This window comes from Stenella coeruleoalba, assembly GCF_951394435.1.
Source record: "Stenella coeruleoalba genome assembly, chromosome: 10".
In the NCBI taxonomy this organism is placed as follows: domain Eukaryota; kingdom Metazoa; phylum Chordata; class Mammalia; order Artiodactyla; family Delphinidae; genus Stenella; species Stenella coeruleoalba.
The window spans coordinates 39312013-39327453 of record NC_137156.1 but is presented as its reverse complement, the minus strand read 5'-3'; the positions used below and the strand labels follow the sequence as shown (position 1 = coordinate 39327453).

Here is a 15441-nt window from a genome sequence, read left to right as displayed (position 1 = left end):
ACTTTTTTTTCATTAATAATAATGCAGCTAACATCTATATTGCAATTTACAGTTTACAGTAGTTCTTCTCAAACTCTAATGTGCATATGAATCACTTGGGAGTCTTTTTAAAATGTGGGTCTTAGGTTCAGTAGGTCTGGGACATGAGATTCTGCTGGTGCTGGTTCACACACCACACTTCGAGTAACAAGGGTTTGCAGCAATTTGCAAACATGAAATTTACTAATAGTCGATTCCTGACAGACTTCAAGTCATCAGTATGGAGCGCTGTTAGTGTATCCCACATGTTATATGATCAAAGCTCAAGGTCTGAACCGATTGCTGAAATAGACATCCATGGTGGCCAAGTAAGTGTTGTCTCAGGTTTGACAAACTTCCTGGAAGGTGAGTATCTCAGGAAAAATCCAAGGACAATGGGTCTCTCCTTGTAACCATAGCTTAAGTTAGGGCCCAGAGCTTTGCTCTGATAATTATTTAAACTAAGTTGAGGAAGTGGTGATTTTCATGGGTTTACTGCTCGGCAGGTTCTCTATACCCCAGTGCTGGGGGATGCTTCCCTCTAAAAACATTTATTCTCTCCTGAAAACAGTTTGAAATATGTTTTTTAAAAACTATTGAAAAGATGATGTAAAATTACCAGTAAGGACTATTTTGAGAAAGGAAGATCCCCACGATCCCACCACACAATGGTTTTTATTGTTATAGTTCCTTTCTAGATGACACATCTTTCTGTACTATATTTCCTTGGTTCTAAAATACCATCAAATTTAAGCCTCAGCATTAATTTAGTAAAAACTTTTTAGGGGGAAAAAAAAACCACCACAAGAACCTATTAAGAATGCCCATTGATTGAGATATATTCTGATAGCGGAAACTTTAAAATGTGGGTTAGAATTGTGCCTTAGAGTTGAGGAATATAGTAGGAAAAAAGATATCAATCTATTTTACTTTGCTATATACCAGGAAGTGTTTTAAATTATTTGAGTTTTTGAATCAGAAACACGCTCACCTGGTTCAACATTCAGAGGGTAGAAAAGTTGTCAGTGACTTGTTCCCAAATGTCCACCTCTCTGTCCCCTCCCTAGAGGCCCAGGTGTTTTCAGTCACTTGTTTGCTGGTCAAGAGGTATTTTGTGCTTAGAGCTGCAAGTGAAGTCTTCTATTTTTTGCCCCCTTTTTTACATGAATGGCATCATCTCATACTCTTTTTCCAGGATCTTGCTTTTTCACTTAACAAAATATCAAGATTGAGCCACATCATGCCAAGACCATTCTGATTTCTTTTGTTTTGCTAAGATTACATCACAAGCATTTCTCTATCTTTCTATACAATTGCTATAATTATCCTTCTTGATGACTGTTTGGTTTTGTGGGGTGACTGGGCCGCAATTTAATAACAACTCCCTGTTGTTGGGCATTTAGGTTGTTTCCAGTGTTTGGTTATGACACGGAACACGTGATGACCATTTAGTCATTCAGCAAGTATTTATTTGACAACCATGAGTTGCCATCCTCCAGTGTACCGAAGTGCCCTCCCCCATAGGGCTGACAGTCACACAGTGGGAGTAGCCAGAGAAATGAATAAGAGCACAGAAGTGTCCCCAATCCCCCAAGGGGCCTCTGAGTATAGTCGGGGATCCCACATGGGGAAAAGAGAGATCAAGGTGGCGACAGATCCGCCTACAAGCACTGGCCGGTGTGAATGAATGAGTTGGTTACAGCTTATTCATCAGGCTTGTGAGCTTGATTAACATGCATCCACCTCAGATACAGATCCAACCCCCAGTGCCGACAATGTCACTGCCCAGGATGCCAGTTACGTGAATTTACAGAGGTGTTAAATAAAAAATTACAATGGTTAATACTTTGTAAGCACTTACCATATACTAGGACCACCCTTTAGGAGGTATTATTTTCCCATACATAAGAAAACGAAGGCACTGAGATGTTAAGTAACTTGGAATCAACATAGCTATGATTTAAACCCAGACCACCCAGGTCCCTGACCACCTACACTGTACTGTCCTGAGGAAGGTCATTGGACTCAACCCTGGGGTACAATTTGTCTTTGTTCTGTGAATGCCGGCCCAATCCCTCTCCCTTCTTAAATCTCAACAAGGATAAACTCGGGGTGCCTTTAATTCCCATTTATCGGATGAGCATTTTCCTAGGTTGAGCCTGGCTTTTCTTCCTCTCCAGAGAATTGCCTACCAGTACCTTTGAGGTGGGAGCTCTCCTCCTCCACTGGGGGAGGGGGTGCAGAGCCTCTTCCTACCCTGCAGCCAGACAGTGCAAGGGGACTCAGAGCCTACGGTGGCCCAGACCGCAAGACTCAGACAGCAGGGACCTAGGCGAATCCAATTGGCTCAGACCTGCCCCAACCTTCCATCCCTCTTCCCTCTCATTCCCTGCTTCTCCCAACTACTTCCCCTTGGTTCCCAGACAATTGCCCGCTCCCCCAGACAAAGGCAAGCCTGGATCTCATCAACCAGCACGTTGCTGCAAGCACTGCCCCTTATGCCTTCAGACCCAGCTGCAGAACACATGTAATCAAACTGTCCCAACGATGCCCAGTCTCCTGCCCCATTTCTAATAATTCAATTTCTTCTCCTCTTCACCTCAGAATATTTCAAATGCCAAAACAAATAGCAACTTACAGCAATGGGGACCACCTACAGCAATTCTTCTTTGTTTACTGTAATGGAAGTAACAAGGAAAACAGGAAAGATTGGCAATGAAAACTGGGTTTCCCTCGCACCCTCAAACCCTGGTCCTCCTCAGAAGTAGCCACCGTGAGTAGTTTTGTTTCTGAAATTTTACGTGCATACACATAGGGAATTTTTTTTTCATTTTTGACATAAATGGTAGCATATATATTCTTTGGATCCTTGGGGTTTTTTTTTTTTAATTTTTCCCATTTACCAATATATCTTGGAGAACTTTCCATATGAACAGATCTCCCTTATTCTTTTCTATGGCTGCAGAGAATTACATTATGTGGTAAATGAATATATACCAGAATTAATTTAACTAACTTTCCACTGAGAGATACTTAGGTTACTTCTAGATTTTTGCTATTACAACTGGTGCTGTATTTAACAACCCTGTGCATATATTGGGGTTCTGGGGGGACTCCTGTGGGTATTTCTGCAGAATAAATTCCTACAAGCATTTATTTTAAAACAGATGGTGCCAAACAGCCCACCAGACTGCAGTTTTTCACTAGAGACGGAACAAATAGCTTAGGCTTGATGGTTAAATCATTTAAAATAACCAAGACTCTATTTTATATGAGAGGGCATCTTTATGACTTAAACACACAAGCATATAAACCATAAAGGAAAAGAATGATACATTTCACTACATTAAAATTTTAAACTGCTGTACCATAGAGACATCATAGAAAAGTTAAAAGACAAGCCACAAACTGGGAGAGGATATTTGCAATGCATTCAATGGAGCTATTATTAGTATCAATGTCTACACATTAATAACAGAAGGCAAACGCTGTCCTCACCCCAATGGGGAAAGGCTAAGAATAAGCAATTCAGCGAAGAGGAAGGACAATGAACATATGAAATGACGCCTAGCCTCGTAAATAATCAGGAAAACATCAGTGAGACAACAATAAGATGGTGTCCACACCCTTCCGATTGGCAACATTTAAAAAATCTGGTAATACCAAGAGAAGGGAAGCAATTAGATCTCTTATTGTCTGGGAGCGTAAAATGGCACAACCACTCCAGAGAGCAATTTGGCAACAACTGGTCAAATTGAAGAAGTGCCCTATTTTCCTATTGTGTGTATTCTTGATGGTCTGGCATTTGGCCTCCCTGACTGGGGAGAGACCACCCCTCCCAGGGTTAACCAATTCTTAGTGATAGCAAAGGGCTCAAAGCACACCTTTCATAGCAAAGAAACCAATCCAGAGCCCTTACTCTGAACCACCTCCTTTATCTGGCTGTTATACTCCAGGAAGCAATATTCCTCTGCCTTAATCACCCAGGGCTAGGTTCCAGACAACATGAGACCACCTCTATAGTCCAGAGCCTGCTGACACTATTTAAATCAGCCAGTCCTAAGCTGTTTCTCTGCCCTGCCTTGCCTTTCTTGCAGAAAACACAAACAAGTTTCTGGGCCATGCTTTCCCCTCATCCCGTCTGCCTCCTGACCAAACCTGGTGCTTCCCCATATAGCCCTGCATGGCATGGCAAGCCCTCGTGAATCAGGGTGTAAATAATAAAAATTTTCTTTCATTGGCATTAGCTTCTCCATGTCACCACTCAGTTACTTCCATAAATTAAAATCCCATGGCTACAACTGGTATATCCACATTGTGACCTTGAGAAATACCCATATGATTTAAAGGGAGATGTATAAAAGGGTCCTCACTGTAGCATTGTTGGTTATAGTAAAACAATGGAAACAACCTGAATGTCCATCAGTAAGAGAATAATGAATATGTTGCCCATGGTCTCATAATAGGTTACCAAAGCAGTAACATGGAAAAGACCAGAGCCATGTATCCCAACGCTGAATGAAAACAGCAAACTGCAGAATAAGTCAATGTGTTTGCTTATGTGAAATTTAAAATATTTATAAAACAATACTATATATTGTTTATAAAACATATTCATGTAATAAAAATATAAAAACATGGAAGGGAAAGACTCTCTCCAATCTGGGACATGGTTTTCCCATGGGAGGGAGAATGGGGGTAAAATTAGGGAAGAGTTTGAAGGAGGTTTCACCTCTACCTATGATGTTTCATTTCTTTAAAACCAAGCAAGTATTTGTCCAAGATGTGATGAAATGTTAAGGTTAGTTCAATCTGTCAGGTAGGTACATGGTTGTTTGCTATTCTATTTTCAGTACTTTACTGTATGATTAAGCTGTTTCATAATGAGAATAAGATGTGATTTAGGCTGCATGAATGATCTCAAGGTCATGTAAAAGGACAACATGACCGGGTGCTAGCAAGCTCTGTCCCCCTCTCAAGAGTGTCAAATTTTCTCCTCTCGCCTTGTTTTTTTTTTTTTTAATTACTGACTTTTTAGAAAAGGTGTAAACACTTGCACCCCACAGAGGATATACATATATGTTGATCAAGTATTCAAAAATTAAGTCACAGACCTCAAAAGTCAAGTGCTATATTAGAGAGCTGTTCAATTAATGAGCAGAACCTCACTTGTTTTTCAGGAGGAATAAGGAAGAGAAAAATATTCTATTCTAACAGAAGTAATAGTTGGTAAACAATTTCTAAAAGGTATAATAAAATTCTTCTGAAATTTTCAGAATTTTTATGAATCAGACTTCAGCTATAATAAACTATACCTTAAAGTATTTCTTTTATTTTTCCTAAAAACAAAGAACTAGTTTTTATTTGTTCGTCTCAAGATGATAATTCTACATTTTACTAGAAATACTGAATAGTCCTTGCATTAGTCCTGAGGTTTTCAGCAGCAAATATCAAATGCACAGTGGCTTCAGCAATAAAGGCATTCAATTATCTGATATAACAGGAAGGGTACAAATGGTTTGGGGGTTGGTACAGTCACTCAACAATCTCCTCAAGGACCCAGACTCTTTCTTTCTCTCTCTTCTGCTATCCTCAGTGAAGTAGCCAGCCTCCAAATTGTCCCTTAAGAATCCCCACTTTCTGGTCACATAGACCAACCCTAGCAAAATGTAGGAGGGGTGTGAATATGGCAGAAGGGATGGTTATCACTTCTCACAGTGTTATAAAAAGACTATGGCTTCCACTGGGGGTTCACACTCTCTATCTCTCTTATTCTCTCTCACTCCCTTGCACATCTCACTCTGGGAAAAGCAAGCTGTCATCTTGTGAGCAGCCCAGTGGAGAGGACCATGTGGTGAGGCACTGAAGCTTTCTATCAATAGCCAGCTAAGAACTGATGCCTACCAGCAACCATGAGAGTGTGTTTGGAAGTGGACTGTTCCACCCCAATGACCCTCGAGATGATTGCAACCCTAGCTGTCAGCTTGACTACAACCTAATGAGAGACCCCGAGCCTGGAATTAATCCATTTCTGGATTCCTGATGCTTGGAAACTGTGTAAGATCATAAACATTTGTTATTTGAAGGAACTGAATTTTGAGGTAATTTGTGACACGGCCACAGATAACTAATACACTCAGTGTGGCTGCCTGTTTCCCCTGATGGGTACAAGATGGCTGCCGTAGCGCCATCCTCCATGTTCTCACAGGATAGCATCTCAGGCAGGAAGAAAGGGGGATGGGGTGAAAGGGGCTCTCCTTAGGTACCTTTCTCCTTTTATCAAGGAGGAAAACCTTTGTTGGGAGCCACCCAGCAGATTCACCCTTACTTCTCATTGGCCAAAACTGGGTCTTATGATGGACTCTAGCTGCAAGGGAGACTTGGAAATCGAGTATCTAACCTTTCAGCTGCTCTGTAGGGAAGTGGGCAGGGAACGGTGGGCCGGGAATGGCTGCTGTGTAGTAACAAGTTACCAGCCCTTCTCCCAGTTTTGCTTTGTTTTTGTTTCCGATTCTTTTTTTTTTGGCCACGTGGCACAGCATGCAGGATCGTGGTTCCCCGACCAGGGATCGAACCTGCAACCCCTGCTTTGGGAGTGCAGAGTCTTAACCACTGGACCGCCAGGAAAGTCCTGTCTTTGTTTTCACCTGGCATCATTTAATTTGCTCCTTCATACTCTGTATTCACAGTAACCGGAAGTTAGGCCTCCCTTAGATTCAGGTTAAACACTATTGGCAAGATTACTCATGGGCGGTGCTGTGATCTTCATACTCTCTCACATCGAGAAACAACCACGTTCTTCACTCAATAAACATTTTACAAGATTTAAGTAAAGCGGGGTGCACCATCAATGAAAAGCTAACCCAGAATCTCAATGCCGTCTTTTTCCCTGTGAGATGTGTCCTGAGTGGTCTCACTTATGTTATATTTAGGGAAACTCTAGGTTCTTCTATAAGTTCCTTTTGGGTTGTCTTGTTGGAATTGTGTGTGATAAGCAGTCTCAGTTTCTTGCATGTGATTTCCTCAGAGGCTGATGAGTCAGATGAGTAGCATTAACTTAGTGTAAAACACCTGAAAGGATTATGAGCCGACTTTAAAAATCAAATGCAGAAATGTCAGAATGTGATCCTTTCTTTCTTTCTTTCTTTTTTTGCGGTACGCGGGCCTCTCACTGTTGCGGCCCCTCCCATCGCAGAGCACAGGCCCCGGACGCGCAGGCGCAGCGGCCATGGCCCAGGGGACCAGCCGCTCCGCGGCACGTGGGATCTTCCCGGACCGGGGCACGAACCCGCGTCCCCTGCATCGGCAGGCGCACTCCCAACCCCTGCACCACCAGGGAAGCCCCGTGATCCTTTCTTGATGGCATCCACTTGGAGTTCTTAGGGCTTTGAGCATAATGTCAGGAACAATAGGAAATGAGACGAACCTTCTCAATCACTTAACACCAAGGAACTGAATGGGCGAGTCCTGCGGCCCGCCCCCAGCCCTCCTCAGAGGTGTAGAATACTCCACCAGGGTCAGCGCGTGGGAACATGTTAACAGTTCCAGTGGGGCCTTCCTAAGTGCAATCGTGAATTTCTAGTTTGCTTGTGGCCTAAACCAACAGCCAGGCCTGAAGAGCAAGGTGTCAGGGACCGAGTCAGGACACAGTGCTGTCTTTGAAAGGGTGGTGGGTCCCCAGCCTCCTCGAGGCCCTGCAGTCCATGTAGAACAAGTGGCCTTGCCTCCTATTTCACTGGGAATAGCAAGATGACTGGGAAGGAGCATACCTGTCCAAGGTTGTCTTCCTTCAACATGACCCTGTGCCCACCTCCAACTACTCACCCTTCTCTGCTACTCAATGGCAGGGGTCTCTGTCCCTGTCTCTGGAGCCTTCCCCGCCTCTCCTCCAAAACTCCAGTGTCCTGCTGTCATCTCAGACATGTCCTAAAGTAAACTCATACTCTATCCAGTTTCCCCAGCTCTGTCCCAGTTTCCCCAAAACTGCCAAAGGCAGCCCCACCCCTCCCAGCACCCAGGCTAAAAATGAGGCATCAGCCATGACTCATCCTGCCCATCCAACCCGTCCCCAGGTCTTGAGAGTCTCTGAAGCAATGGCTTCATTAACTTATCTTTTGTCAGCCGCCACCCCGGCTTGGCCACCAACATCCATAGGAGGATAGAGCACTATCCTCCTTCCTCATCCTCCAGCCTGTCTCATTGCCCTTCCAAGACTCTCCTGCCTGAGAACTCTCCTAGCTCCCCCTGCATGTTGCAAATGCAAATGCATCTGCTGACCCCATCTTTCTACTCCACCTTTTCTCCCAGGTCCATCTGTTCCAGAAGCCTTGGCCCTTTCTGACCTTTGATAATGAGACACACCACGTGCCAGGCATTTTACAGCTATATTTTAAATTTTACAGTTCCTGTACAGCATAGGCATTATTGTCCCTTTTATAGATGAGGGAAACTGAGGCCTGGAGCAGTTACCACATGTCACACTGCCTATAAATAGCAGAGATGGGCTTCAACCTACGTCTGTCTGTTCCAAGGCCCTTCATCCTGTGTAACTGGCTGCCATCACACCCCTTCCCTCTCTGTAAGGACCTCATGCTGCTCTTGCCACAATACCCTCCCTCCTCCTTCCACCTTCTTCAAACACCCCAACCCAGAGCTCTACCACATAGCTTCTCTGATGGTTCCAGCCCACACCATTCACACTCATCTCTTAACTTTTCTGGCAGGAATCTCAGCCCTGCACAGTTTGGTACTTAATTATAGACTGCCTTGTATGGGTCTCTGGCTATTTCTCATTTGTCTATCTTGTTCCCAATAAGTGTAGGCGTCTGAGTTCGGGGATGGGTCTTCCACTCCCTCCCATCTCCCAGGACCCCCAGCTCAGAGCTGGACAGGCCAACCGGATTTCCCAGGAAGGAGGCAGGGTCTCAATGTTGCAAAAGCTGATTGGACTCCACCCAGCCCCACCCCACCCTTCACCCCAGCCAGTCGGTTGCCTCAGATCTTTGTGAACATACGTGAGCCTGCCCCGTGTGCGCATGCGCACACGTACACGCAAGCACAGAGACACGGGCGGGCGCGCGTTTTCTCTGTTGCAGACACATTTAGTTAGGAGTTCCCTTCTGAAACAGAGGTAATATACTTGGAAGTACCTACCTGAGATAGAAAACCCCCTCCTGACCGATCACTGGGTGCTGCCCCCAATGTGAAATTCCAATACGGATCAGTAAGGCGGACAGAGTTGGTGGGAGCTCCCCAGGGCGGGTTCAGCATGGCTATCACATCCTAACAGAGTCTGGAGCTGGACTGGGGATTGGGCAGGGGACTTTGTGTGTCGATTTCAATTCTGATCCTGCCTCTAGGTGGCCTGGGCGGGTGTTGAAGGGAGAGACGTGATCTTGCCACTTTGCCGCTTTGCGACCTCCTCAGGCAGTGAAATCTGCCGATTGTAAGGAAGGCCCTCCTTGCCAGGGCCACGTTGCACAGCTCCAGAGGAGCATGACCAGTGCTCCCTGGAGCTAACCCTGGTCCCCCCGCCACCTCCCTTTGGGCTCCAAATCATCTCTCTTCCCTGACCCAGATGCCCCCATACCTGGCGTCCCAAGCTGTTCATCCTTGGGGTTAAATACTGGCATCTCAGACTTCTCATTTCAAAGTGAGAACAGTGCACAGTATGAAGCCCAAGCAGAATGATCGAGATTCCAGATTGATTTCTTCTGGGACATTTAGGATACAGCATAAAGATTCAGGACTTGGAGAGAGGGCACTGACTAAGAGTTAGTGTGTCAGTAAAGGGCCAAGGAGAAAAGAAGGTGGGAGCTGGAGAGGCGGTGGTGGGTGGTGCCCCTGAAGCCAAAACTCTTTTCTTTACAACTTTGCTGGTGGCCAGTCCTAACATGTGAATAAAAAGTGAATAAGCAAAGGGGCACTTATGTAAGAAGAACAAATAAAAATAATTGTGTAACACATCACACAAAGCCTGGAGAAGGATCCCAGGGAAGGGCATCGCTGTGGAGGCATGGGTGCTGTGAGCCGTGTTTCCCTCTGAAACCAGAGCCAACTTGGCATCCCTGCCCCTGCGGGAAGGGGATACCGTCCTCCTGGTGGGAGGTCAGTTCCTTTACTGCAGTGTGCTGGGGAGGAAGGCGCCATCCCATAACCATCGTTGGAGGTTTTGCAACCAGATGAGTAAACCCTTCAGGGCTGAAAGCTGAGCAGCGCACATGCAGGGCCAGGGCGCTGCTCACCCATCAGCGCTTCCTGCACCTCGTCCTGGGCCTGGGCCCTTTACCAGGCTTTGGGGATGACTACTGACGGAGCTCAACAGGCCCAGGCAGCTGCTGCCTGAGCCACCCATGGGTGTCCCAACCGCCTGGGCAGAGACGGCCACATTCCAGGCTCCGGGCTGGCAGGGAGGCTTGGCAGCGAGTTCCGACAGGAGGGCGGCCCGCGCTTGGGCAGGCCAGCACCCCGGGAGGCCCCAGGCTGGGGAGATGGAAGAACAGGTGTTCAAGGGGGACCCAGATACCCCTCATTCCATCTCCTTCTCAGGCAGTGGATTCCTCTCCTTCTACCAGGCCGGGGTGGTGGACGCCTTTCGGGACCTGGCTCCCCGGCTGCTGGAAACGGCCCATCGCTTTGCTGGGACGTCGGCAGGTGCGGTGATTGCAGCCTTGGCCGTCTGTGGGATTGAAATGGGTAAGGTCTTTGTTCTAGGTTCCCTGGGGAGCCTCTGGAGGGATTCCACAAAGCAGAGCCTGAGGATGGCTTGGGGGTGCTTTGGGGAGCAAAGTCATGCCTTCTGAGTGGCAGGAAAGGTGGGTCAAGTGGGACAGCATTTGAGGTTGGGGTCTGCTGGGTCCCAGTCTCTGACCCACTGGATAAGCTTGGAACCGTTTCTCCCTCTCCCTCAACACCCTTACCTGCCATGCCCTTTCCCCCAAGGTCTGCAAGGACCTTTCCCCAAGGTCCCAATTGCACATGCGTGCAATTGGGAGGGAAGGGTGACATGTGTGTGGGACTTGCTCTTTTCACTCAGCAGCATGTTTATAGATTGATCCACGTCACTCCAGTGTACTTCATTCCTTTTAACTGCCATGCAATTTACTACTAACCAGCACTTTCTCTGTATCAGGCACTGTTCTAACTCTTTGGTGTATTAATTCATTCAGTCCTCACAACAACCCTCTGAGGTGAAAACTATTATTATCTCCATTTACAGAGGAGGAAACTGAGTCACAGAAAGCTTAAATAACTTGCCTAAGGTGATACAAACGGTACTTGGTAAAGCTGGTGTTTGAACCTAGCCCGGCCTTTAAGCCACTCTGCTTCTTGACAAAGCAGTGTCAGGGGGCATGGACGCTAGTTGTATGGATACCAGGGTCAGGGAAGCTTCTCTTAGCAGGTGGAATTTGCACACAGACCTGAAGGAGGGGAGGAAGTGAGCCACAAGAATATCTGGGGAGAGCATTCAATGAAGAGGGACACGTGACTTGTATAACATCCTGTCATCAGTTAGAAGCAGAACAAGAACGAGGACTTGGTCTCCTGACTTCCTTCAATCCTCTTTACCTCTTTTACCTCTTTCAGTGTTTATTTCATCAAGACTGTATCACGGTTCATTTAGTCATTCTGTTGATGGACACGGCCAAGTTTTTGTTGTTATAAACAACACTGCAAAGGGTATCCTTGTTTGTGTCTCCCAGGCCCACATGGAATGTTTCCCTAGGGTACACGTCACATGAAATTAACCAGACTTGGCTAAATTACTGTCCAAAGTGGTTGTACCAATTTAACCACTAGCAGCATATATGAGTTCTAATTTCCCCACAATGTCATCAACCTTGGTACTATCAGACTGCAGAGTTTTTTTGTTTTTGTTTTTTTTGGCCGTGCTGCGCAGCTTACAGGATCTCAGTACCCCAGCAAGGGATTAAGCCCAGGCCATGGCAGTGAAAGCCCAGAATCCTAACCACTAGGCCACTGGGGAACTCCCAAGACCACAGAGTTTTAAGTCAATCTGATCAATGTGAAATTATATCTCATTTTATTTTGTTATTTAATCTGTACCTCCTGATAATTAGTGATGTTAAGCATCTCTATGTATTTACCGACCACTTGTGTTTCCTCTTCTGTAACTTACCTGCTCATGACCTTTTCCTGTTTTTTCTACCATTATCCTTTTCTCTTCAACTTGTAGATGTTCTTTATATAGTCTGTACATGAGTCATTTGTCAGTTATGGACATTGCAGCTATCTTATCCCATTCCATGACTTGCCTTTTTATTTGACCATGTCTGTTGTTATTCATAAAATTTCAATTTTGATGCAGTCAGGTGTATCAATAAATCTTTTCCACTTACAATTTGTGTTTTTTAAAATCTTTCTTTGTTACAATGACTTCTTCTATATTTTCTTTCAAAAGTTTTAAAGTTTTGCCTTTTCATATTTAAGTTCATCCATCTGAAATTTATTTTGTGGCTAGTTTGAGGTAGAAATAGAAGTTTTTAATTGTGATAACAAATTACCCCACACTATTTATAGGCAGCCCTTTCCACACTTGTTTGAAATGTTGCCTCTGGCTTATTCAAGTTCCTAGAATCCCAAGAGTCTGTCTCCGGAGTCTCTCTTCTCTTCTTTTGGTGAATTTGTCTATTTCTGCACCAAATCACACTGTTTTGATCACTATAGGCTTATAATAAGGGGTACATCATATATGGCAGTCATCTCCTCCTTTTTCAGTTTCTTCTTCAAATATTGACTATCATTCTTAACCCTCTTTTTCCCCCATGTGAAAAGCTCTATTAGAATTTTGATTAAATTATATCTTCCCATTTATAATATAGTCTATCTATCTCTCTATTTCTTCTGGCCTTTTTTTTTTTTTTTTTTTTTGCCCTTCAATAAAGATCTTGTGTGTCTTTTCTTAGATTTATTAGTTTTTGTTGCTATGGGGAATGGGATTTCTTTTTTCTTTTTTTTTTTTTGGCTGCGTTGGGTCTTCGTTGCTGCACGCGCGCTTTCTCTAGTAGTGGCGAGCGGGGGCTTCTCTTCATTGCAGTGGCTCCTCTCGTGGAGCATGGGCTCTAGGCGTGCAGGCTTCAGTAGTTGTGGCACGTGGGCTCAGTAGTTGTGGCGCACGACCTTAGTTGCTCCACGGCATGTGGGATCTTCCCAGACCAGGGATCGAACCCTTGTCCCCTGCATGGCGCCACCAGGGAAGTCCCGGGATGTCTTTTTCTATGGCATTTTCTAATGTAATTGACTATTGCTGACATAAAGGGATGTGGATGGTTTTTGCTAAATGATATTGTTTTGAGCAACCTCATGAACATTCTTAATAGTTCTAAAAGTTTCTTGGTAGATTATCTCATACTTTATGTGTAAACAATCATACTATCTGCATATAACTAGAGGTTTGTCTCTTTAAAAAAAAATTCTTGAGCTTCCCTGGTGGTGCCGTGGTTAAGAATCTGCCTGCTAATGCCGGGTACATGGGTTCGAGCCCTGGTCCGGGAAGATCCCACATGCTGCGGAGCAAATAAGCCCGTGCGCCACAACTACTGAGCCCTTGTGCCACAGCTACTGAAGCCTGCATGCTTAAAGCCCACGCTCCACAACAAAAGAAGCCACCGCAATGAGAAGCCTGCGCACTGCAACGAAGAGTAGCCCCTGCTCGCCGCAACTAGAGAAAGCCTGAGCGCAGCAACGAAGACCCAATGCAGACAAAAATAAATAAATTAAATTAATAAATTAAAAAAAAATTCTTCAACATGTGGCCCGCAGGCCACTCTCCTCCAGGCCATGCCCCCTCCTCTTGTTCCCAGTCTGGGCTTTCTGTCCTGAGATTGTGTTTTGTTCTGTGGAAGCTTAGACAGCAGTGGGTCCATCTTCTGGCCATATGTGCCTTAGTTCTGTGATAGGGCCAATTTGGGGGCATGTGAAAATGTTTATAAAACACTTAACCCAGTGCCTGGTTTTCATTAAAGATGTGTTAGAGAATGAATGTTTGTTCACTCATTTATTCAGCTGAGGAGAGATGGTCTCCTTGACAACCAGCGCAGAGATTCACGATTTCCAATTTGGGGCTAGGAACTTGCCTCAAAACTGCATTTGCATAACTTTGAAAGATAATTTTGTCTTACCAGAGAATGGGCATTCGGTGGACTTAAAACCCCATCCCCACTTAAGCTACTACTTGGCACCTTCCCCCCTATAAAAACTTCACGGCAAGCCAATTATTCATTCATTCATTCATTCAACGAGTGTTCTTTGAGCATATACTGGGTGCTGCAGAGGATACAGAGATATAATACAAGATGAAACTCCACCCATGCCCTCAAGGAGCTTACAGTCTACTCAAACCCCAAGGTAGTAACCAAGTCGTTACAACACAGAGTTCCAACTGAATGTTAGAAAATTAAAAGGCAGAGGAGTGCAGGCGGAGGGAGCAGACAGCTCCCATCGTGGAAGGCCTCATGGAAGTGACATTTGAGCTAGTGCTTGAAAGGTGAGTAGAAATTTGACGGGTAGAGACAGTTTGAACAGGAGCCTCAGCTTCTAGCCAGGACGCTACATAACGACAGGACAAAGTCATGTGGTGGGGAAATGTGATGCCTCCAGGGAGTGGTGAAGAGTGCAGGTCCCCTGGTGTCAGGGGTTGACGCGAAAGTTTCAGAAAGGCAGCTTTTGACTCGGCAAGCGTTGTCCAAAGTGGGAAAGGGCTATTTTAGAAGCAGGGGAGCACCTGCCCTCCGAGAGGCCCATGGAGAGACTGGGAAACACCTGATTGCTACTGGTGAATCCCCTTCATTTAGCTCGGTGACTGACAGGACCTGTCAACCTGAGATCTCCAGCCTCCCAGACTGAAACCTACAGTGAGAAGTATTTTTTGTATAGAGATCCAGGGTGAACATAAATCTAAAAGAGAAGTTTCATGATAGAAACTTTACCATACTCTATGCTACAATTTTGATATTTTCTTCTAGTCATTGAAGAATTCTTCACTTAGTCAATGGTTCTCAATCTTGCACGTTTGAATCACCTGGGAGCTTTTAAAACGTCCACTGCCCAAGCTTCTCCCCCAAACTAATTAAATCAGGATCTCTGGGGATGGAACCCGGCACCAGTGTTTATTCAACTCCCAGGTGATCCCGGTGTGCAGCCACAGTTAAGCCCCAGTGCACTTTGCAAAACTAAGATGTGCTACCTTCCTGAGACGCCAGGACTGTATGACCAGGCAGTGGAAACGGGTCAGGCATTGCTTATGGAAATCTTTAAAATGCCCACCATAGTCCTGGACTAATGAAAATTCCGTACCTGATTATTAGTGGGATATGTATTTTTCCAGGATAGAGAGAAACAGTTTTCCTACAGTGGCTTTAGACTGGACTAGATTCTGTGAATTCCTCTGGCTGGGTCACAGAT

At 45.2% G+C, this 15441-nt stretch overlaps 1 protein-coding gene across 1 annotated transcript in view; it reads left to right on the top strand.

The window, feature by feature from the left end:
• Window positions 1-10493: 10493 nt before the first annotated feature.
• PNPLA1 (patatin like domain 1, omega-hydroxyceramide transacylase) overlaps window positions 10494-15441 on the top strand; it is a gene marked incomplete at its 3' end in the record, with an annotated part of 40334 nt that continues 35386 nt past the window's right edge. The window contains exon 1 of the mRNA XM_079935293.1: window positions 10494-10713. Coding sequence (XP_079791419.1) covers window positions 10509-10713 — 205 coding nt within the window. The 5' untranslated portion in view covers window positions 10494-10508. The remainder of the gene's footprint in view (window positions 10714-15441) is intronic.